Below are 24,646 nucleotides of genomic sequence, written 5' to 3'. Positions count from 1 at the left end.
AGTGGAAACACAGCCAGCAATTTCCAAAAAACAAGCCTGATTTTGTGTTTCCTCTTTTGCACATTTGCAGTTGTTGAAGTAATGTTTAAAGCATTCATTCCCTGTATTACTTCAGCTACTTCAGTTTCTGCAAATTTCTGTGAATGATGTTTGTCTTGCAAAAAAAACAACACAAGCAGCATTTTAATTTATAACATTTTATTTATAAACATACAGTATGCTATAAATGCCGATGCATTTAAACATCAAATTAATCTATATTTCGGATAGTGTTCAGGTGAATATTACAATAAATACAGAACAGACGTAAAAGGTTTTCATTCCCCAACTATCCTGTTAAGAAGACCGTCTGAATACAGAGCTCTGTCTCAAAGATCCCGCTATAAGAGACTCAGCTGATTCATTAACTAAATGAGGATAAAAATAAAAATACACAATCGTAACAGAACCTTAAAAATACTGTAGATCAGAGAGATGAATCCGGAGAGAGAAGCTTGGCTATAGGACACAGTTCAGGAGGAGGAAGAGGCTGCTAGTTTGCTTTCATACAGCAAATCATTTGGTTTTAGGCTTAAACGTGCATTTATTTTCATTTTATTGTTTTACATCCACGACACATAATGGAGCTCTTCTCATACAAAAGAAGCAAGTGACTTAAAATGTGCAGCTGGCGGCACGGATCTTCAGTTTTCATCCAACCAAATATTGCACAGGTGCAACTGCTGCTGGTAAGTGTTCGGATTACCTCTGCCGTTTAACTACGTGTAACATGTACTGGTGATCTTTTAAAATATCTTTAAATGTATAAATGAATTCTACCACTGAGCAATTATCAAAATTACCTCAATTAATAGCATACAGAAGTCTATATCGCTCTAGAATAAAACATTCAAAATTAAATCAATGGTTTCCCCTGCAGTGAAAACACTGTATTGGGTGTGTGTTTTCAAAAAGAACTTTCTTTGTTATTTCACTACAAATCACAGAGGAATCGTAGGGGTGGATATGAAATTACGCTCCTTGTATCTGAGAAAATAAAGAGTTTAAGGAGTTTAAATTTGGCCAAAACCCTCCCTGGACTCAAAAAAAAAGAATAAAAATCAAGAAAGGAAAATTTAAACACCATATAGCTGGTGTTCTGTTTCCTGCTTCACCTTGCTTTCCTAAGGCACATTAAAGTCTTCCAAGCTGACAGACCTGACGACGCACAACCTGCTGTGACCCACAAGCACAAAAACAGCTCACAAGTCATGTTATTGCCCTAAAGAGGAACCTACATCCATACTATGTCTTTATATTAGACGCTAGTTCTATTCTGTACACAGAACGAGAGACATTCGAGGTCACTGTGTGGGCCGAAGGATAAAATATTGTGAATTACAATATGCTGTATTTGTGTCTATAGTGACCTTTATTGCACTTCCTAGATTAGGTTTGTTTGAATCTATTACTTCATTAAAGGGGCATAAAATTCTTCTCTTTTCAGATCTAATCTGTGCTGCCTGATCATATGTTCAGTTTTAACTCCATTTTAAAAATTCTTATCACCTCAAATTAAGAAAATATTGTTTATATGGTATAAAGGAAAGACATACTGCATTTCCATCATAGCAAATATTCTTTTTGTTTCTGTTTTTATCCAACCAGGAAAACAGAATCTGATTCTAGTGTTCATTCTGGGCATCAACACAGCCTACCTGTGTTTATCTGCAAATGTTACTGCATTTTCTTTTCAACATGGCCGTTGCCTGTGAACAGTCTCTCTCTCTCGCTGCATGATGAAAAACAGTTTGTGGTGGCACGAGGACCAATCAAATCCAGATGTCACTCACATATCAGATGACATAAACACGAGAAATATACTTTTTTTTTTTTTTTTAAAACACATGATTGTCCCCAAGATCCCTATTTGGCCCACAAGATGAATCTTCAATGGTTATTGAGCTGAAGAGGATGCAAAGATCCCGACACGCTGTGAAGGACATGATTTGCAGATAATCGGGTTAAAACAGGGATGGGGGCTTCTTCCTTGAACCTTGTGCTTTTTAGTCGAGCGTCACAATGTGGTTGGCTGTCCGGCCGCTTGATAGGACAGAGTGGGAGGGGAAAAAAGAAGCAAAATCATAATTTTTGATAAACCACAAGTTGTTTTTATGGGATTTTATGTTCAAGGACATGCAACTGCAGTGAAAAAAACCCTTCTTAATTTGAGATAAAAACTCCGGAGTCCTTTGATACAGGTTTTGATTTGATTTTGTGGTTTACTGATCCCCAAATGATAAACGGCTGCTGAGAGGTTATTGAAACATGAGCTGCGTTGCTTAGAAGGCACAAACTTTTGCTGTAGTGCGGTAAAGGTGAAAAGGACGGAAAGTTACCGTCATCCTCTCCAGACTCTCTTCCTACCTGCACCGTCCTCCTGATGCAGCTTCAATGTGTCTGACACTTCTTTATTAAAGCTGCACTGGGTAGGATTTCAACATTAAAATACATTTGTCTTATCAGCCTCACAGTGGGGCTGCAATACAGTCCAAGTTTTAAAATACACTGATTTTTTTCTTATCATAAAACAGTGTCAGGTTTACTTTGAAAACAGTAAATCAAAATAAGCTTTGTGTATTTTTCATCCTGGTTCATGAGCTCTTTAGTCACTGCTGGTTCTCACATTATTCAAATTTGCATTCATTCATCTGTGGAAATGTGAAATATGGCCAACATTACCAAACAATAAGGGAGAATAATCCCTATCTTCTTCAAATTGTATAAAATGATTAAATGTTCTCTCTTGGTGAAGGGAAGTGAGTCATGTACATCAGGTGATTCTTAAATAAGCATGATGATGGCTGACTTGCTTCGAACCAATGAGAAGAATCTGACCACAGTCATTCATGTTTTTAATGGATGGATAGAAGCATTGCTGCAGACAGGTTAGATTTGGAGAAACAGATAAAAGCAGGACAGAGTTAGGCTAAGAGAAAAGAGCATGGTGGAGGTACTCACAGCGGGAACGGATGTAGCACTGGTGGCAGTTGAGGAGACCGTTTCTGATCCGGACATCCGTCCCCGTAGTTGTGTCACCTAACTGTCCCTTACACACCCCACACTGAAGAGAGAGACAGAGGGAGACGTTTATATTAATACTCGCTATTCATTATTTAGTTATTATTATAAATGTCTTTTAAGGATACGCCTGGTGTTATTCTGTTTCTTTATAAATGTACAAAAAGTCCCATGAAAAGACCAAAACAATAATACTTCAGGAACTCCCAGGCTCAACAAGGGTAACCAAGAGTGTAGGTTCTACAATTACAATTTCTACATTTCATTTAGCAGATGCTTTCATCCAGAGCGATATGCATCTGAGAGTAGATACAACACAAGAAAGGATCTAGTCATTTTATTTTATTTATTCATTCATTTATTCATTTTTGGAGTCTGTCGAGTGCAAAGGTGTTCAGTGAAGAGATGGGGCTTTAGTGTTTCCTTAAAGACTGAGAGGGATTCTGCAGATCCAACAGAGTTTCGTTCCACCACTGGGGAACCACAGAGGAGAAGAGTCTAGCTATGGATCTGTTGTGGTGGTTGGATCAGGCGCCTTTTGCTGGCGAGTGTAGACCTGAATGAGAGAGTTCAGGCAGGAGGGAGCTATTTTCATTGTAGTTTTGAATGCAAGTATCAGAGTTGTGAATTTTATGCGGGCAGCAACTGGAAGCCAGTGAAGGGATCTGAACAGCAGGGTGACATGAGCTGTTTTTGGCTGGTTGAAAACCAGACGTGCTGCTGCGTCCTGGATCATCTGCAGAGGTTTGACTCCGCATGCAGGGAGGCCTGCCAGTGTAGGTGTTATTTGAACATTGTAAGGGACACATTAAAGGGTGTGAGGGTCCCACTCCAGGAGCCTCACATACTTTATTTTTTATGCAACAATTTATGCATACTCTACATGCATCTGTATTTCTGTGGTTATGAGTAATTATACACCTGATCTCTGCTTATTACATCTTATTTATAGGTGCAGTGGAGGGATAGAAGGAAAACACCTGCATGTGTTCCAAATATCCCCCTAAAATCTACACCTCTATATGCACAGACATTTATAAAGCCTGAATAATTTCCCTAAACAACTGGGTACTGTAGTTTTCAGGAGACATTACTCAAAAAAAATGCATTTATTGGGGACTATTTCCAGCTGCGAATTAATAAACATTTGGTTGGCTAGTGGCTATTTCCAGCAGCAGGACAGTATAAGCACTCAAAATAAACAATGGTGTGGCCCACTGATCTGATTTGAATATTTTTTGCATAATAATCGAGCTCCACAACACATACTGAATACAGAGACAACGCTGACTGTTGTCTTTTTGTGGGATTTGTAGACAGTAAGTAAAATGACAAATATCACTTCCTTTCACGACACTAGCTGTTCAGCATTCATGCTCCTGATGGATATTGTAGAAGATGCAGAAAATGAAATAAAGCTAAGAATGAGTCTCTGTCTTTGATGAGGAAAAGCACTTTTGGAGGACGAGCGCTCTCTTTCTCACCAACCTTAAAGCAGTGGATGTGGAAGTACAGGCTGAGGGTCTCTATAATCATGGCGGCCCCTTTTCCTAACGGTTGACCACAGCTGGAGCACAGTTTCTTCCCACTGACAGACCTACAGGAGAGGGAAACACACAGAGACAGACTGTAAATGATGTCCAATACGTGTGTCTTTCTGTTATGGCACTTAGGCAACAAGAGAACTAGAAAAACAGGGTTAATCACCAGATTGTACGTCAGTGTTTTGTCAAGCTAGAAAAATAATAAAGACTGGATGTTTAAAATTCTGCATTGCTCACAAAATATCAAGATTCTGACTTAAATATTAGATATCACATCCTATGTTTTATCTTCAATAAATCTAGATCTGTGTTTTAATTGATGCTCATCACAGTCTCTCCCTGCACAGTTCACATACCATCACTGCTATCATTCTTTATATTTTCTGGTCTGCTTTTTTTGTGCTATTTTTCATTCATGACCTTAATTGTATTTTAATAACTCGTGGTCTTGGAAGGCACATTTGCAGCGATGTCTGCGTATGTGCTCCCTGTACAATGAAGAAACAAAGTTAATAAATAAACCTCCGCCTTCCTTTTATTACAGTGAAATTCCGAGCAGGTTGGAGTGTCCTCGCTGCAGAGGCACATGTTATGAGATGGGTGGGGAAATGTGGGCAGCGAAGCAGAAAATAACAACGCAGAAACCAACGGCACCCTCCCCTCCCTCCATGTGGGCTGCTTGTGATGCAATACCTGTTGGGTGCTGGAGGCAGTGTGTCTGACGGTGATGGACATGCTGCTGGGGGCTTTGATGAGCCGCGGCCCATGTTATTATCAATGGGGCCGCTCCTGGAAATGGACAGCAACATGAAACATGATGATGACGCACAGATACAGTGACACTATTGGCCAGCGATGACTCAGCGATGTTTAGGCAGATTCGAGCTTACTTTATCCTCTAAAATGTAGTTTTATGTGTTACTATCATGTTTGATTCTTATGATATTGTTTAGAATGTTTTTGTCTCGGCTTGTAATGATGTTACTTTATGTGGAGGAGGACTATGGAAGAAAATGCAGGTACAAGATGCCACCTGCTGGTCAAACAGCTTCACTGTTGTACAAAAATCCACTGTAATCAGAGCACTGTTGGTTCCTAGTCTGGACACCTAACGTGTATTTAAACCAGGATGATATGTAAAAAAACTAAGGGACATTTTGAGGCTTAGAAAAAAAAATGAGCATGTAAAAATAAAACAATGTTTGGGGACATGGAATTAGCACATTCCTTTAAACAGTTCTATAACACACATAAAAATTCACAATAATGTTTGACTTGCATTAAAGGACACTTTTTTCTGTTGTACTATGACAAGATGTTTCAAATCCACCTTCATATATTGGCGGAACTCAAGTATAAATTACAGATTACTAATATTGACAATATCATTTTGCAGAACCTGGACTGAGGACATCCTTCCTCTTGATCTACATTCACACACCTTCGATCTCCTGCAGGCCGGCTGGGTCTGCTACTGTCTGCTGGGGGCTCCTGTTGTTTCTTGACTGGAGTTGAGGATTTGGTCAGCACTGGAGGAACTTTTTGGCCATTCTGAAGGCTGTGAGTGAGCACCTCTACCTGACTGCTGCTCTGACTCACCGAGCTGACGATCGCAGAAAGAGAAACGAGCTGACGTTATTGTCTGCTGTCAAAAATACACTTCATTACACAACTAAGACCAAGAGGCAAAACGAAATGCTATAACAAAGTATTTTATATAAAAAGAAACAAACACAGAAATTAGCAAGATTTAGATTTTATTGCATAGATTTTAAACATCGAGCTGAAGCACAGGTCTAATTAAACTTACCGATCACACAAATTCGTAGGTTTTTTCATGCCACTTTGTTTGAGTAAGGTTCTTATACTCGGGGTTAAATAGAGAAGTGTTGAGCCAGATTTTTGAATCACTTTGTTGTGTATTCAGAACGTCTGCTAAGATGTAACATTTACCGCTTCGAGACACTGTTCACCAACCTTCTTCCCGTTTTCATGCTGTCGTCAGCGGTGCTGATGTCACTGGTCCTGTCGTTTTCTCTTCGTTTCCACTCTACACTCTCTGTGCTCGGCTTCTGTCAACCAATCAGAAACAGTGAACAGTTAGTTCAACAGCTCATACGTCCACTGATGTGATTTTCAGGAACAACACTGATAATTGTTCTGTATTTTTATGACTGAACAGACAAAAACCACTGACACACTGACCCTACTCTCAAGTACTGTCTCTATCCAAAGCCTTGTTTAGCTTATTGTTCTCCATTGTTGCTGAATATCTACTTGAGACGATTACACTGGGTGACTGATTTCCAAAGAAATTAATATTAAAAAAGCGCTCGGTATGTAGTGTCGGCAACGATTATTCACTTTCGACTCTGAGGTTCTGCATTATGTTGTCAGTATATTTTGTCCAATCTGAAGAAAGTCTCCAACACTCTGGTGTCCTAAGAAGTCACAGTGGTGTTGTATAGATTAGATTCATCCATGCCTTGCATATCACTCCTTAATTCCCTTCAGGAGGCTTAGATTCTCGCAAATAGTTGATGCCGTAATGTTAGTATCCACTGCTGCCTAGAGTCTTGTATGTACTTTTCTGAATACTTTGACTCATAAAAATGTGGTTCCATGTATCAATCACATCTAACAGTTTCTTTAAGAGCTCAAATATTTATATTTGTTGTATAGAATGGACTCAAAAATGCAAATTAGCCAAATATCAGGTTATAAAGAGTAGCCTAACATGCTAGCATAGCAGTGTAAACAGAACCACGTGTCTGAGCATGTACAATGATCTCGGTCTCCTAGAAAATACTCTTGTATTGGTTTGTGTGAGCTACTTTTAAATAAACTATAGTGTGCCTGTTTATTTTAATAAAAACATGTCACCCAGTGTACTGATAAAGCTCAGAGTGGAGTGAGGATGAAGCTATATCAAGCTTGTTAGTAGAATTTATAGACCATAAAGAAAATATAGAAAGCCACCATTGTTATTGTCTGTTTATACACCTCTCCTGAACTTATCGAGTATGAAAGCATTCATCAAACAATCCAGAATCAATGAGCTATTCACCGACTGCCTCTCCAGCAGTTCCTGTTTGCGTTCCCAGTCCGCCAGCGAACGGACGATGGTGTCCTGAGGTTCAGAGGTGGAGGAAAACTCCCCTCGGCTGGGGGAGGGCAGGGCTGAGGAGCGGGGTGTCAGAGGCGCCACAGTTTCCTCCAGTATCCTACGCTCCTGTTGTAACGGCAGTGAATTAGAAAAGTAAGCATGGGCTACGATTAGCAGTAAAAAAAAAACAAAACAAAACACTATTTTTGGCTCTAAAATGCATAAATGCAAAAGAACTTAGAGTCCAAAATTATGCAGAATTTCAAGCATATCAAAGGTAATTTATACCAAAACACATCACAGATGCAACATGTACCCTCAAGCACAGACACACACCTCCTCGTGGTACTTCCTCTCCTCCTCTGCCACCTCCTTCTGTGCTTTCTCCCACTCCTCCTTCAGCTTCTCCTGCTCATGCTGGTACTTCTCCTGTTACCATGGCAACAGACACATGACATACAGCACAGAGGCTCAACAAAGAGGAAGACTGAACTGCCTGCAGGTGGATATTTTGACACATCTGGCATCAAAAGTCGTTTTTCAGACATTCTCCAAAAATTTTTTTACTCCTGAATCAGTCGACGATGAAATTCTCTCCAAGCGCACCCTGCTTAATTTATTTCAAGGAGGGACAGAGCTGAGATAATTGGTAGACTATTTAAGACTTCCATGTGGGACTTCCTCAGTACGTACTTTAAATATGAGCCTTGAATTGGAGATGAAATAGAGGCAAAGCTTTCTGTCCGTTAGGGCTAAACACAGATATGATCTTTAGGATTAAAAAGCAAATAAAAGAGAGCAAAAGCAGGCAGTGCAGACAAAAGGCAAAAGCAGAACATGCAGAAGCCATTGAGCACTGGGTTCCTACACATTGTTAAATTCAAAAGCTGCCTTATATTTTTCATAATTTTTGCTTTTTTTACACACAACACATAAAGATATCATTTCTCTGATATCTATTTTGTCAGACGTGTAGGAACCCCAAAAGGAGGACACATTTAAGAATTAAATATTTAGAAGGAAGCAGAGACATAAACAGAAACAACCAGGGAGGCAGGTAATGAGCACACTGATGCACCAGACATTCATCCATTTAAGGGCATCTCATCTCAAACAGTCCCTGCAACAACCGGGCAGAAAAGAAATCCGTTCTCGCTGTTTCAAGTTGTATTTATCCAGAAACCACTACAGACGAGTACAGTGAGCCGGTGACACCAGTGAATCTTTTAAATGTTGAGAAATATGTGGACTGGAGATGCACCTGCTACTGGTTGAGGAGAGAGAGGGTGATTAGGGCAGCAGCAACAGCAGCAACCTTGGACAAAGCCCTGGCCTCTGTATGTGCATGAGATGGAGACAGTGAGGGAATAAAACCAAAACAGAGGTTCTTCCACTGCACAAAATCACCATCTAGTGGTTAAAGTGTGCATAGAGGTAGTTGGGGTGTGCCTTTAGAGGAGGATGTGCTCAATATAAAACAAATATGGAGGCAAGCTTTGGAAGTAGCAATGAAATGCAGGTAATCCTTCTGACTGTACAGCAGAAGCTTACAGTGCAACTGGGTGGTTTGGAAGCATTTTAGCAGTTTGGTAAGCAGCAAATTGTCCAATTTCGCGGTTTTGGTGAGACGCAGCTTAAAAGACATTTAGACTGCAGATAGTTTAACAGTATTCAGTATGTCCACATTTAGTTAGGAACCGCTTTGTATTGAAATAGAGGTACAGAACTGTTATTTTTCAAAACAGTTATAATGTAAATGTTGAAAAGATGTAGACTTTTCAAGATAACTCAGCCCAATGTGTCCACAATTATTAGGCAGATTGTATTCCTAGGATGCTCTCAGCCAATCCAAAATATTATCAAACCTCAAAATTGAATGTTTATAGAAAAACGAGTTTTGTCTTTCCCAGAGGAATATAAAAGCACACAATTATTAGGCAAGTAAATTACACAATTATTAATTTTTTTTCTGCTCTCAGCACATAAAAATTTAATGAGTTTTGTTAAATCTATCTGATAAAAACCTCCTGAAAGATGCACCCGCTCCTGAATCACTAAATTAATTGTCCAAAGAGGCTCATAAAGCTTTATGTGCCGATTCCCAAACTTCATAGCTGAACCTGCAGTGCAGCTATGTGTCTCAATAACAAACATAAAAAGATCGTATCCAGTTTTTAATAGGAGAGTGAGGCCTCAAAATTAGCCAGCTTCATTTGACATTATCTTTCTCAAGCCATTATTTCTTTCCCTAGAGCTTGTTTTGTACATGCAGCTGCTGAAAGTCACACTGCTGCTGCTTCCTTCTGCTCACTGACCTTCACAAGAAAGCGAACCCCTAACCTTGCAGACTCATGCGCCATGCTTTACCCTTCGTGATATACTGTGTACCTGCAGCATGCGCTCCTGCTCTTGCTGCCACCTTTCCTGACGCTTTCGCTCCTCATCCGGGTCCCAAGACCAGCGGTCACCCCGCTTGGCCTGGGGCAACACCGGCACTGACACCTGATAGACCCCAACACACACACACACACACACACACACACACACACACACATCAACATGCACAAATACACACAAATATTCATGCACACATTCGCACCCACCCAGATCCCATTCACACACAGATCAACACCAATGTGCACACACATCCACCACGAAAAAAAAGGAAAAGGGAGGAGACAGAAATAGTTGGTCTACCACAACAGCACTACTCCAATGCTAGCCAAAGGACTCCTACTAAGGAGAGAGAAGACAGAGAAAGAGAGAGATGAGCTAAAAATGAAAATAAGCAGTATCGGCCATCGACTACAGCATCCTCATCTGGCATGCTACATCAACAGCTCTGTGTGTCCTATGAGCACTGGCTGAGTGTCCTACAGAATGACGCAGCAAGTTCACATTTGGAGCTGAAACTGCTAGAAATGAATGCTGAATATTTAAAAAACACCTAATGACACTATGACACACATTTATATCTATAAAGCACTAGGTATATTTTTCATTTAAACTATACAGGATGTAAAAATTGGACGCTAACACTGAAGCGGAAGGACTTATGCGTACTGTTTATCGTGTTTTAAGTTTTTTGTCAGTTTCAGTGCGATTCGGCGATTGTTAATCTCCCAGATTATTATTTTTTTTAATCTTACCTGTTCGGTTTTTTTTTTTTGCCATAACACTAAACCACTGATATGCACTGCACTACAGGAGATCACAAGCCAGATGAGAAGCAATAAAACAGCTTTTTAGTTAAATGATTTTACTCACGTTTCCACGAAGATCCTTCTCAGCGTCTTCTGTAGAGCAAGGAAACATTAGTGAAACGACACATTAAAACAACATTCTGGAAAAAGGTGATCAAACACTGTTATGGGATAAATATTCAGGAAAATGACAACACACCATGTGCTGGTTTAAACAACCTGAGAAGTGAAAATGTGTATGAAAGAAAACAAAGACAAAGCTGAGTAGAAGAAAAGTGAAGTCCACCAAAAGCAACAGACCACATTTGGACTTAATCATCAAGTTAATTGTTGTTAAAGGTTGTGTTCATGTTTGGATGGATTTGGCTCTGGATTGGAAATTTGTCACTTGCTAGGAAAAGATTAGAAGTGATCCCACTGTTAAATTTCATCTAATGGAGCCAGATGCTGTACAAAGAGTTGTCAAAAAGATCTGGGACTGCGCTTAAAAACAGCAAGACGTGTGCTACATATGTTTCTGTGACCACTGGTAGATGCACTTTTGCAATTTCTCCTGGATTGCAAATTACAGCAGAGAAGAAAGCATCACATTCTGCCACAGTCAACAGCTGGAATGATCCAGTCTTTATGCTGAGGATCATCGTTACTGATGAGAGGTGGGTCTGCGACTACCACAAAGAGAAAAAACTATAGTTTTCACAGTGGAAGAGCTGCTGTTTCTAAAAAAACAGCCAAGATGCATCAAGTCAAGAGCTCCAGCGGCATGCTCATATTCTTCAACATTCATGTAGTTGGGCACCAATTTTTTGGCCCCTTAAATAAAAGCAGAGATCTACTGTAACATCCTGAGTGCTCATTTTTTTTGCAAATAACTTCCTCCTCTTCCCCAAAGTAAAATTCAAGCTTAAAGGTCACTGTTTGACATAGTTGAGGAGATTCAGTGTCTATCACAGATAGTGCTTCACATGTTTACATAACCAGTGGTAGTGCATCTCTGCTCAAAAAGACTACTTTCTGATTACATTTTTGATTGTCGTAAGCACAGTCTTGGAACTTTTTGATCCAACATTTGGATGCCAGTAATGTGAAGCACACTGAGGCAAAAAGAGAAGCATAACTCATTTATGTCATCTATTTAAATAAATAGCCTGATCATTGTAATAAAACGTCAAAGGAAACATTAAACTATTATTTTTTTTAAAAGGCCTTGTAGCAGAGCATCCTAACCAACATGAAGACAAAATGAAAATGAAGCACACTGATGAGTCAAACCTGGAACAACTCTGCACTTGTTTCACTGCACATAGTTGTAGCACAAATGGAAAACATCAAAACACATTTAGAACTGTAAGAAAAATATCACTGATCATTCACAAGACTTTGGAAATGAAGGAATAAACAAGGAATGGGACTGGAGATAGTCGAGGCGTCTGCAGAACGGCAGGGAGACCCCTGTACATCAGCACTCGAGGGCGGAACATGATCTCCATGAATGGAGGTGTTTACCTGACGGAGCGAAGAACTCCCAACGTAACTTAGGGTTGCTGGTTGCCAGCGGAGACCTGACACTGATTTCAAACTCTATATCGAAATAAAAACATATGTGGTTGGAAGGAAAAGAGGGAATTTGGGGTGGAAGGGAAGGAGGGAGGGAAACGATGGGGGATAGACAGATGTCAAAACCAGGAGCTGGGATGGACACCGAGAGAATTAGAAAAATCCAAGTGACGAACGGTTTCAAAATGTTGCTCTTGTGATACTGTGGGTCAGAGGAACGGTAACTGGATTATTGATTTCTAGTCTTTAAAAAGATTATAATCCAGATTTACTAAAAAAAGATGATGTGCTTTCTACCTGACAAGAAGTTCAGATTTAATCTTAGGGCAAAAAAGTTAGAATAAAGCCAAAAAAAGAAAATAAAAGCTAACAAAATAATGTTTTGGTACACTATTTGACAAGGTAATACTTTGCTTGCTTTACAACATGTTTTTTGTTGGCTCTCTGACTTTATTAGCTTGTGTGTCCATCTCTTTTGTGAAATCTCAAAAGGGGACCTTATTGTAAGTGTCATTTAGAAATCATTATCACATCAGGAGATATGAAAAGTGAAGTGAGGCTTCATGCCAGCTGCCAATATAGGCTCATAATCGACCCAAATTTTCGAGCACTTTTTCAAAATTGCAACAGCAAAAGAGAAAAAGTGCCATGTTGAAAAGCAAAAGGAAAACAGAGGTATACACTAACCAAACTCAGAAAACAAGGAGATGTATGGAAAAGAAGCTGCGAGCTTGCTGTGTGGATGTTCGAAGATACTCACCTGCTGTTGTTTCCTTCGGAGGGTGATATTCAAATGATCCTGGTTCAGATGAGCTCGGTGCCGTCTCTGTTTTCTGTGACTGCTCTTGGGAAGAGGGAATTCTTGCCTGCAGGTAGATTTTAGATCATCCATTGAAAAGACAGCTGATGGTTTGACTCTGGACATGCTAGGTGACAAAAGTTTTTAGTGTTTTTTCTCAACAGTCTCACCTGGGAAGTTACTGTTGGATCTTGCTGTGTGTTGACCTCTGGCTGAACAAGGCTGGAGGGGTTTTCCCGGGATGCTTCAGGCTTTTCTTGTTCTTGTTTGTCTTCTGACAGCAAACACAACAACATTTTAATATCTGGAGATCATACATTTTGACACATTTGACTTGAAATGGAAATTACAGTGCATGCATTGCAATAACATGTGAGTACAGTAACAGCAACCACAAGGTGTCAGTAAAGGAGCATGCCGCTCAGACCTGCAGGTGGTGTTTGATGAGCTGCAGCATCTGACTTTTCTTTCTCTGGAACAGCTGCTGCCTGGACTCCTGTCTTCCCAAAGTTTTCCTCTGGCTTCTGGAGCTCCTGTAATGGTCATACATCGTTTTTTAAACAAATAATCAACTTAATTTTGCAGATCAAAAGCCATATTTTGACAAGAGTTGCATATTTAATATACTACACTTCAATTCTATAATAACTGGCCGAAAGCCCTACAAGATGTTATGATGCTACTAAAGACAAAGAGTAGATTACAGCACTAGCGCTGAATACTGTAGATGGTATGTAAATGAGTTACACACTGTTGTAAGATGAGGAAGGGAAAGTAAGTGGAGGAAATGGACTTTGCACAAATGTCCAAAAACAGACAAAAGACTTCTAAATGAAATAATTTAGGGATTTCTGCTGCAGTGTTGTGAAATTTAAAGCACTCACAAAACAAATGCACTTAGAAACCTTCACCCTTTGGACTTGTTTTTGTAACATTTTAAAAGAAAATCAATTAGACTTAAGGTTTTATTTTTATTTTTAATTGTAAATAACTATAAAAGACAGTCAATTCTGACCGTGGGGAGCGAGGTGGGCCGGCTGGGTGGTGTCGAATGCTCAGTGACTTTCTCCTCTTGGACATCTTCAGAAGCTGCCTCTGTGCCAGCTTGTGTCTCCTTAGCCTTTGGTGACACTGGAGCTCCTCCTGCAGTGGAGGTGTTTTCACTGTGACTGAGTGAGGCCGCTGATGAGGGAGTCACTACAGCACTGTTTCTGGTTTTGGAAGGGGATGCCTGGAAATGGGGAGGAGATTCCCTTCCTCTCGGGCTCTCGGGCGTGCTGGGAACGTTGTCATTTCTAATGTCGCCGTTTACTCGGAGCAAACCATCCGCCTAGACCAAAAGAGAACGGGGTTACTGTTTGGGTTGCTGTTTGCGGTTTAAGAAGATGCTTTAAAAGGAATCTAAAATAACTCTTGCCCTGTGGCAAAAATCTACACAATTCAATTTAATTGTTTTTCATGTCAATGCATTTTAACAAGTATTGCAAGTACTATAGACAGAAATGAACCCCATCTTACTCCTAACTCATCGAATACTGATGCTTTATCAGGACTCTTTGGTGTCACATTTGAATGCACTGGGTACCCTTCAGTGTCACTTTTCAATACAGAGCTAATCCAACAGACCTACGATAATCTGTGAATGTCAGAAAAGGATGTCATGACTCCATAGCAAAATGTTTTTTCAGTTGGTATTGTCACAGCTCCTTATTCGCTGCTTGGATTGGATTAGGTAACCAGAAACTTGCCTTGTAACATGTGCCTAATGTTGTGAAAGGATGTATTTTGTTAGAAAATTGATCTCTCCCTAACCTTGACCAAGCAGTTTGAAGTGAAAACAAGACTTAAGTTGCAAGATAAAATGAAACTGAGACTATGAATTTACTGGCTCCAAATATTGACACAGATGACACTGACACAAAAGGACATCTTGTACTTCTCTCTCATATTATTATCTCATATTTGACTCCCTAGAAATGAGAACGGTTTGGAGGAACCCAACAGTCCCCCCATGAGAAACCATTTGGCGAAACTTGGGAGGAAAAACTCTTTTAATGTGAAGTAACCTCAGAACCCGATTCAGGTTGGTCAATCAATTTGGGTCATACAAAATTACTGTAGACATTTTTAATGCATCAATGTGCAAAAATTCCTGCAATTGCACTTCTGATACTGCATGTTTGTCCTGATTAAGAGATTATTAACATTTTTAACATTCTTGACTGATTGACTTTTCTTTTGAGGAATGTTTTAGCTATTTTCAAGTTAATTCTCTATATGTACTGAAAGTTAAGCAGATAATTTGTTAAATTCAGTTTATTTTTCATCCATACTTTGACACACATGGCAAAGACGGTTAAAAAATCTGGTTGTTTGTATATAATATTTTAAAATTGCCTGAATTTCAGCTCCAGTCAGGCTGTTCTTTCTCAACATATTTTCAAAAATTAATAAAATCATTACCGATAAATGAAAATGCAAAATGAAAATTTAAAATAAAATATCCCTAAAAACCCAGTGCCCTCATTTTTGGTTATTAGCTGTTTGTCTAGCTCGCAACACCATGCTGGCCTCTCTGACAAAGAAGCACTAATATATGTGTGAGGAGCTCCTAGTGAGCGGTAACTTAAGACACGCTGGTGGAGTTGGGTGAATGCAGGCTCTCAGTCTGCCCCCCTCTGCCTCCACCTTCTCGGCCCTCTCCTAGCAGCCTGTGTGGGCCGTCTTTGTCCGCTGGGAGCCCACTTCACATTGAGAGGGTCCTACTTGTCAACTTCTTAAGTCAATAGGGAACAGAGGGCTCCATTCAAACCCAGGCTCCGCTCAGACTCCTGACAAGAAATTCCAGAAAAGCGCTCTGCTCCATTTGGTCTGCTAATAACCCGCCCCTCCCTCCTCGCCACACCAAAACATAAAATGTCATTTTGAATATTCCCATTTGGCAATTTTTCCAGAAGAAAAGGAAATGGATCCTGTTGAGGGTACTTTGAGCCAAATTGAAACATTACATGCTTCTTCAGCGAGGGGAAGTCTTATGTTTTCCTACAAACCAGCCATCCCATCACCATGGCAGTTCTGTGGCATTCTAATGTAAATGCCAAGAGAGTTGGAGGGGAATTTGCCCACCAGAAGGCCAACAAACGCTGAGAAGTAACCACATGTAAAGTGGTCAAACCTCAATCATTGTGAAACTAATCAAATCTCAGCTGGTTTTATGTAAGTGTGAAGAGAACTTTAGCATCACTGTGAAAAGAACTTAGATAAGAGTAACTAAATATTTGCCTATGGCTCAGACAACACATGGGAAAAGTGGAGGACCCACATGACATCTGAACGATACCATAATTCAACACGTGCTATCAAATATTTAACTTTATAGTTAGGAACTTATTCCTTAATCCTGTTAGTAGCACACCTGGCCTCTTTCTGCTGAGTCAGACTCACCTTGTTGTTCCAAGTTTCAGCTTCTGCAGGTCGGGACTGGAAGTAAGGCTTGGGCGTCAGCAAAGGCACCGGTTTAGGCGACAAGGTTCGGGTTGTTGGCGGTTCAGAAGAGCGAGAGCGAATCTGAGGCCGCTGGTGCGAGGATGAGTCTCTGGGAAACTCCTCGATTCGTGCCTCCAGTGTAGACGTGAACTTTGGAGCCGGGGCCGACTGCTGGCGCAGATACCTCAGGGGCCCGTTAGGATCCGCGTCAAAGGGATCCGGCGTCGTCGGGGAGGCCGAAAGCGAGAGGGAGATGGGGAAGGGCGAGCAGGGGAAGGAAGGGTCAGCAGATATGCTGCGGTCCAAGAGCTTTGGCAGCTGCAGACGTTCTAGGACTGCTTCACTGATGGAGAAACGCTGAGCATAACCTTGGAGAATGGCAGATGCCTCCTCTGGGGTCCTGGCTTTCCTGTAGGCCTGCCGCAGCTCCTCCTCACGCCGCTCCCTAGAAAGCAAATCAGTTGAAGACATACCAGTAAGACACAGAATGATTTAGATTAAAAAAAAAATGTTAAAGGCCTACTCCAGTTGCTGATTCAATTCCTAAAAATTTGTCTGTGTATCAAAGTTACATATTTAAAATTGTTTTTACATAAAAATAATAATTTTCTGCCTTAAAAAGACTTAGCTGCAACTCTGTACCATTGCTTCCTCTAGATTGGGTGGATCTACGTAGTGCCGTCTCTGTCCACTCACAGCAGCTTGAGCACACCAGCTCACCTACGACTCTGCTCACACTACTACTATTAAAAGCCCCATCTTACAATTGACAGGACTGATTCCATAGGGTTGTTTCTGTTGTTACAAAAGTCTGACTGAGTACACAGTTGCTCAGTCATGGCTTTGATGACTGATTTAACTTATCAAGTGAGTTCTAGGATATAAAAATCCTGATATGAACATGTTAAGACAAAAAAAAAAAAGATTTTTACTGGAGGGTGCCTGTAAATTACTTTACAACTCTCTATTAGTAGTTGACTCCAAAGGATTAATTTCTTCTGCATCACTATCACTCACACAGATCTGCTGTTCCTCTTTGGCTTTTTCCTTGAGTGAGACCTACTTTAAGTGAACTCCAGGAGGAGCTGCTGTCACCTTTCTGCCCGCTGACAGGAATTACAAGGAACATTAAATTCTCTTCTTTGAGAATGACCCAGTTTTTCACATTCTAACATTGTACTGTACATGCAGCTTTTGCTTTTCAGTGACACTGTGATCACCCTTGTTGTGTCACTGTGGATGTCACCTACTTGTCCTCCACAATCTCTCTGTAGGTCTTGATGCTTCTTCTCCTCTGAGAGATGCAGCCGTCTCCTGACAATACTCGCTCCATCATCTTTCTCTCCTCCTCTTTTTTGATCAGGTCCTGGGAAATACTCCTCCTCCGACTTTTCCATCGAGCCAGGTCCTGACACGCAGACAATCAGACTGGTGTAAGGCTCGATTTCAGCTTCCTAACTGGGGCCAGGCTAAATATTATTTTTCAAGGAGTTTGATGAAAGCCTGCATGCTTTAAACTACAGCTGATAGAAGAAGATAGAACTGATAACCGTCTGACATAGAAACTGTAGAGATGTGATGATATTCTAAGAGGACATAAAAAGTTATCTCAATCCAATAAACAAAGAAAGAAAGAAAGGAATTTAGAGAAACTCACATCCTGCCAGTGATCCTCCTCTTCCTTCATTTTGTTGTACTGGTTGTGCATCAGTTCATGACGCACTTGACTGTGAGGCTGCAAGACGCCCTCTTCCTCACCACGCATGTCGATCATACTCACACTCCTGGGGAGGAAGACGAGGAGAGAGACAGACGAAGAACATGAATTATGAAGAACGTGGATTGTCATTTCATTTACAGAGTAGGACAAAGTTGAATTTCAAGTGGGAATTAGTCAGTTTAAGTTAGGCTGATGTTTTTTACGTTGTTAGTAATTCTGTAAGTTTCCCTCAGTGCATTTACTGTAATGTTTGCATCTTTAATCTGTTTCCTGCTGTCACTGGACCACAGTGCAACAATTTCTCTAACCTTTTCAGAGACTCAGCAGTGGTTGGAAACATTACTTCAATCAAACAGTCTACGAAAATGCAACATTCATGACGTAACACGTAAACAGCCAGCGAATAAGCAATGGCTCATGATAGTTAATATAATAAAAGCATCTTTAAAAGCTTTTAAAATGAATATAACATTTTTTTTTTAATGCACCTTTTCACCCCAGCAAAACTAAACAGATCTCAATGTTATTTTCCCATCAAATTTCAACATTTGTTTCAGCAGGAGATGAATACATACAACAGAATTTAATGCAACTTTGAAAATATCAGGTTCAGGTGAGACACGGGTGGTTGTGAAGTGTTTAGTGACATTCTGGTTAAAGTATAAGATATGTGTTGGCCAGTGTGATCTTCAGACAGTCATTGAGTGTTTACATTGCTCAGTTAATATTCAATTAATCAAGTTTTGTGCAGCTTTAGTGTCAGGGGCATGCCGCTGTACTGGGTGTTCATCACAAACAAGAAAGGCTAAAGTCATTTTATCCTTGCATCAAGAACTGTCCCAGTTAGTGCAATGAGTTTAATAATGTTTCTGTTGTTGAGATTGAGCGAAGTGATGCTCCGCAAACATACAAAGGTATTGTTTGGCTTAAAAGTACAAAAGGAGTGGACAGTAGTCACTCTCAGTCTAAAATTTTTTGGAGCTCATTGATCAGCCAGAGGGACAGGTGAAGGTACAAGACAACTGTGAACTGTGTATGTTCAAGTGCATGCTTCAATAACCATTCGCTTTGCTTATCCCAATTTTAAACAAACATCCATTTGAGGTTCTATTCACTTTCATCAAAAGCTGCCCCTTTCACATCCATTATTAGTGGTAAGATCACCGTGAAGGTTTTCTTTCATTAGCATTGTGAGGTAAAGGAATGTCTCGGCAGGGTTGAAATGGTTGTTTTACATGATACATGCAGTTGGCAGAAGCACTGATGAGTTTAGTAAATTCTTTCCAAAGCCACGCACTTTTGATAAATCTGACAGAAATGGATTGCTGCCAGGCCAAAGCAGAAAAGCACATCCACAAGATTTACCGAAACCATATTTTCATAATAATTCATGTGTAAAAGCCAGGGACATTGTTTGACATTGTCAAAGCACACTGCCAAAGAGTCCATTTTGATGAGTCATTTAACTTTTAAGTTGAATTTATGTAATGCAAGTTGGAAAATCTGCTCGATAGGGAGGCATTTATGTTTTCCATGCAAAAAAAACTTTCATAAAGAGCTCACATAAGACCATCTTATAACAAATGAAGTGATAAATCAGCCCTGAGTGGCTGTACTTCTTCCAATTTATACCTCCATGAAAACAGCAATCTAAACTACTGTTATTACAGAGAACATATAGGTTCCACTCCACTCTTCAGCGTGAATTCGTAACTGCTCTCTGACATCTCATAATTTCATTTGAAAAATATTTGAGAATGAGGCTGCTATGTCTAAAAAAATAAAATTTGAATGCTAATTAATTTGGTTTAGGAGACAATTCCAGTCCTACATGTGAAGTGACGATGACCTTTTCACGCTGGCATGTGGACATTTTTTTCTAACATCATAAGATGGTCAACAAAAGATAAAAGTGACTCAAAATGCTGCCTCATGGGGTCTTCAAAAGAAACCAAAAACACCAAAAAACTTGCTATGGAAGCCTGAATTCAGTGGCTTCAAAAATCAAACAAAAATTTTTTAAAATTATTTCAGCCTTTGGCAGATTGTCCACCTTGCATTAAGGAAATCTAATTCACTGGATTCATTCAGTAATGAATAAGCAATTAAATGACTTAAGCCAGTTTTGTTTTGCAGTGCAGGGCAGGGCTGGGCCAGGCAGCTGAGCCTCTAAGTGGTAAAACAACAACTTACTGTGGATCATCTAACACACTATCTGTGTGGCTGAATCTACAGAAGGTCGAGAGCATGGAGAGAAAGCACAATCACAAATGAACACAACACCCTGAACAAAGAACTATGCTTCTACTCATGCGAACATCAAAACACAGTGATAGAATATTTGATTGTTAGAAACATATCACGTTATGATCACAGTTCACAATGGACAAAGTTTATGACAAAGGAAATGGGGGAATGTGTACAGTTTAGGTCAATGAATAATCTTTTAAACGTGTGCCTGGTGGTTTGGTGTGTATACGCAGATGGATTTGTCAGCTCTTGGCTTAAATGACGATCCTAAAACCAAGCACAAGGGGGCAGTCTTATCCAAAATACAGCCAGATCACAACTGATGTCAAAGTTTACTGCAGCACTGCAAACCAAAACACTGCGAGTATACAAGAAGATGCATATGGTATATGATCTTACAATGCAGCTGACACTAAACTATGAAAAAAGCACATGCATCTTTAATTAGACAGCACAAGAACAACATCAAAGATGTAACTCTTTCTGTCTGTGACCACCACTTGTAGGTTTGGCTTTAACCACAAAGGTCTTTTCTGTTTAAAGAGCTGCATCTGTGATGTTGGAGGGGTGTGAGAGAAAGTGTGGCCTGTGGTTTGCTTCCCACAAGAGAAAAAAGGAGACTGAATTAAGACAAAATTTCCTAAATCAATTCCAAATAGATGGCTTTTTGCCATATGGTTTGTTGTAGTCAAACATCTACTTTCCATGTCTTTTTTAGTAGAAAGATGACTTCTACAGATATTAAAACCAATGGCACTTCAGTATTTCATTGGCATACATGGAATTATCATTGGTGGACTAATTCAAACATGTCAAACAAGTAGATTTGGGAATTTAAGAATGCATTTTGGTTCGAACCATCTCAAATTCAAGTCCTCCAGAGGCTCTCCCTAACTGGGTCTCCCAATGAGATCTGAAGAGATCATGCATAGTTAATCAAAGACCACATTCTCAAAAGCTTCTTCTTCTCCAAATTGAATAATAACAGAAAAAAGCAACAACAACAAAAAGAGCAATGAGAAAGAATACATATTTTTCCAGTTTCCATGCATTCTATATGTAATAACAGTTTAAGTTTGCAATATCAATTCACATCCATTTAAAGGAGGTCATGCAATCTTCAGGTAGTTATATTTCATCATCCAAATAGAAGCGCTGCAGTCTCAGTTCAAGGTCACATGCTGATACAGAATGTTCAAGGGGATTATAGGAATAGATGATCCCTTGACATTAAAGGTGAAATTAGTAGTTGCAGCTCAATGCAGCAGACTTTCATTAAATGTGGTGTAGTTGCTGGACGGAGCTCACGTTGCTGGAAGACCGCTGTCCAACCAAGGCGTCAGTCCACGCGGCTCATCCCTTTCGCTCAGTGTGCGTCCCCTCCGTCGGCCTGTATCACTTGTTTCTGTTGAAGCGGTTGCCATGGCAGTGGGCACAGGAAGGAAGTCGGAGGGACTCGGGGTGGTGACACGTTTGGGCGAGGTCAGCTTCTGACAGGCCTCTTTATCACCCCCTTCTGCAACTACCGGAGAAACGGCGGCTCTTTTCCTCACTCCTGCATCCTCCTGGCCTCCCACAGGTGCATGTTTCCCAGCTGTGTTGACGGGGCTTGTTGCAGCCACAGAGCCTGCCGTGGCGTTTGCCGCTAGAGTCGTCGAATGGTGGAAGAACTCCTCTGAGCACGAGCGAGCTGGAGTACTGCAGAAAGCAAATGAAACTAAACCGTTTGGCTGCCTAGTTATCATGCTATATCATTAGACAGCATTCCTCTGGAGGAGCCTAAATGGAGGTTTTTGAAGACATAAATCTAAGAAAAATAGCACGTGGTCACAAATCCCTTCAGAGCAGACTGGATGTGAAAACAAATTGGAGGCACAAAGTCAAAGCAAAATTCAACCAATGCTCTGTTGTTTGTCATCTTGAGATGAACAGCTATTTTCTAGGCGTGTTATTGGACTGTAAATTCCCAGAATGCATGGCAGGGAGGGAGAGACTGGCCAGCTGCCGGCAGTGAAAAGGCCAAGCTTCAGTCCCAGCCTGCTCAGGGTCAGGGAAGGAAGAAGGCCTCATTTCCTTACATCCTGAGGGTGGGTCGCATGTTCATGTTTTCTGTGAGTTTGTTTGTCGATGTGTGGACACGTACAGTACATTTTTGTGTTTGTATTTGAAATTGCCTGCAGTTTTGCTACTAGACTTTGATGGGAATATTGAAGAAAAGGTCAAGGGTTATTGTTGGAAAGTAGGAGGCGATCACAATTGTTTTTCTTTGCACGTTTTAGTTCTAGATTTGGTTTTCATGAATTCAAAATACATTAACTGCAGATGTTTTGCCATTTAGCTGAATCTCCAGTTGTATTAATTATTAATATTTACCACTTCAAACTTGGATACTGGCTCTGCTCTACTTTGATTCAAATAAAAAGAGGCAGCCACATCAGAAAAAGCTCTAATAAAAGGATGTGTCAGCACAACTTGGCACTGTAAACCTCAATTTGTTGAAGTTACGCAAAATGCATGTTACAAGTGTTTTAAAGCATAAACTCCTGTCAACATTAAAAACGACAAATGCTAACCTTTGTTCTGGAAAAGTACACACTGTTCCCAAGAGGAGAAGTCCATATCAAAGCCTTTTACAAACATCCTAGAAATCCCCCTTTTTCCTGGGAACACAAATATACACAAGTCTGATTTCTACAGAGGATTCTTTCACTCCCTTCAAATGCTGACAGTCCAATCAATGCCGTAACATCTGTGCCAGAAAAAACTGGAAACTGGGGGTGTGACTTTTAATAAGTCTCAGACAAGACTGTGAATGAAACGTCAGCTTGACTAGGAAATAACAACGGATAAGGCTGGATTGTGAAATAATATAAGAGCTTTAAACTGACATTTTTCAAGAGAGAAATGCCGCAAACATGGCTCACACTGGACTTGTGTGAATTGTAAAATATACAGTCACATTCTGCCTTGACAGCTCGTAATCCTCACCTTGTTACCTGACACTCAATGTATAATCTCTGGCCCTGGGCTGGCCTGCTGGCAAAAGGCTTTGTTCAATTCTACAAGCGAAAAGCCACAAGTTCAGAACAATGTGTCCTGAACAGGTTGAAATGAGAACAGAATCTCTTGCTAACTTGTTGTTATGCTGCTCTGGGTAAGAAAGGCAGTGGAAATGATGATCTGGAAAGAGCTGTGCCAAAGAACAAAACAGGTAGATTGAAACACCAGCTGTGAAAACTATGACTATTTTCCACCAAAGAAACCATCCTGATACAACACCATTCACAGTGAAACGCGTGGATTATCCTGACTAACAGGAACATTGGTTTTGGATCGCTGAGACTATGAAGTGCAATTTTTTCGTGTTTTCAGTGGCACAGATAAAATTTATAGTCGTGTCAGTTGAAGATATATCGATACGTGCACTTAAAAGGGAAATTATCTGCATGGCTACACAATGCTTGATTTGGATGTACCATATCTCTAACAAAACAAATGTTCAACTCAATTCATAGCCAACATTAGCAGAGTTCTCCACAGATTTAGCACTGCATTCCTGTAACTCTGTTGGATTCGCAATGGCTAAAAAACAAGAACAAAACTGATGTTCCTCTTCATTGTTAAACCCGGTGCTTACATTACCCACAGTGATTCTGGACTACAGACAGCTTGGACAAAGATCTGTGTGTGCTGTGCTAGTAGCAGATAATGTAGCTTGGAGCCATTTGCCTGAAGCAGGGATGTAAAGCAGCGCTACAGAGGTCAAGTAACTTAATTCTGTTTCTCAATCCGATTTGTCATCTTGAACCCTAACCAGAGTGTGCTTAAAGTGACTTTTCAGTTTATTAGACATCGCAGAGCTCCCTCTTTGGCCCCAAAATGCTTTGTACATTTTTTCTTCATATATCGTAGCACTCCCTT

The 24,646-nt window shown here is 40.3% G+C and overlaps 1 protein-coding gene across 17 annotated transcripts in view; it reads right to left on the bottom strand.

Annotated features, from left to right (window-relative positions):
* Positions 1 to 181: 181 nt before the first annotated feature.
* LOC111578167 (LIM and calponin homology domains-containing protein 1) overlaps positions 182 to 24,646 on the bottom strand; it is a 98,113-nt gene continuing 73,648 nt past the window's right edge. For 4 of the 17 annotated variants that reach the window (XM_023284798.3, XM_055016574.1, XM_055016572.1 and 1 more), the window contains 20 exons: positions 22,034 to 22,423; positions 20,669 to 20,704; positions 18,413 to 18,539; positions 18,006 to 18,163; positions 16,714 to 17,200; positions 14,285 to 14,599; positions 13,697 to 13,802; positions 13,440 to 13,543; positions 13,231 to 13,336; positions 12,420 to 12,494; positions 10,978 to 11,006; positions 10,099 to 10,212; positions 8,047 to 8,139; positions 7,672 to 7,836; positions 6,582 to 6,676; positions 6,046 to 6,207; positions 5,298 to 5,393; positions 4,549 to 4,657; positions 3,001 to 3,103; positions 182 to 2,082 (listed from right to left, as the gene is read on the bottom strand). In XM_023284798.3, coding sequence (XP_023140566.2) covers positions 2,057 to 2,082; positions 3,001 to 3,103; positions 4,549 to 4,657; positions 5,298 to 5,393; positions 6,046 to 6,207; positions 6,582 to 6,676; positions 7,672 to 7,836; positions 8,047 to 8,139; positions 10,099 to 10,212; positions 10,978 to 11,006; positions 12,420 to 12,494; positions 13,231 to 13,336; positions 13,440 to 13,543; positions 13,697 to 13,802; positions 14,285 to 14,599; positions 16,714 to 17,200; positions 18,006 to 18,163; positions 18,413 to 18,539; positions 20,669 to 20,704; positions 22,034 to 22,423 — 2,896 coding nt within the window. In that variant the 3' untranslated portion in view covers positions 182 to 2,056. The remainder of the gene's footprint in view (positions 2,083 to 3,000; positions 3,104 to 4,548; positions 4,658 to 5,297; positions 5,394 to 6,045; positions 6,208 to 6,581; positions 6,677 to 7,671; positions 7,837 to 8,046; positions 8,140 to 10,098; positions 10,213 to 10,977; positions 11,007 to 12,419; positions 12,495 to 13,230; positions 13,337 to 13,439; positions 13,544 to 13,696; positions 13,803 to 14,284; positions 14,600 to 16,713; positions 17,201 to 18,005; positions 18,164 to 18,412; positions 18,540 to 20,668; positions 20,705 to 22,033; positions 22,424 to 24,646) is intronic. The other 13 variants (XM_035954866.2, XM_023284806.3, XM_055016564.1 and 10 more) reach the window with 12 other exon arrangements.

Source organism: Amphiprion ocellaris, chromosome 13, assembly GCF_022539595.1.
Source record: "Amphiprion ocellaris isolate individual 3 ecotype Okinawa chromosome 13, ASM2253959v1, whole genome shotgun sequence".
Classification (NCBI taxonomy): domain Eukaryota; kingdom Metazoa; phylum Chordata; class Actinopteri; family Pomacentridae; genus Amphiprion; species Amphiprion ocellaris.
The sequence above is the reverse complement of the archived record's forward strand: the minus strand, read 5'-3'. Positions and strand labels throughout refer to the sequence as shown.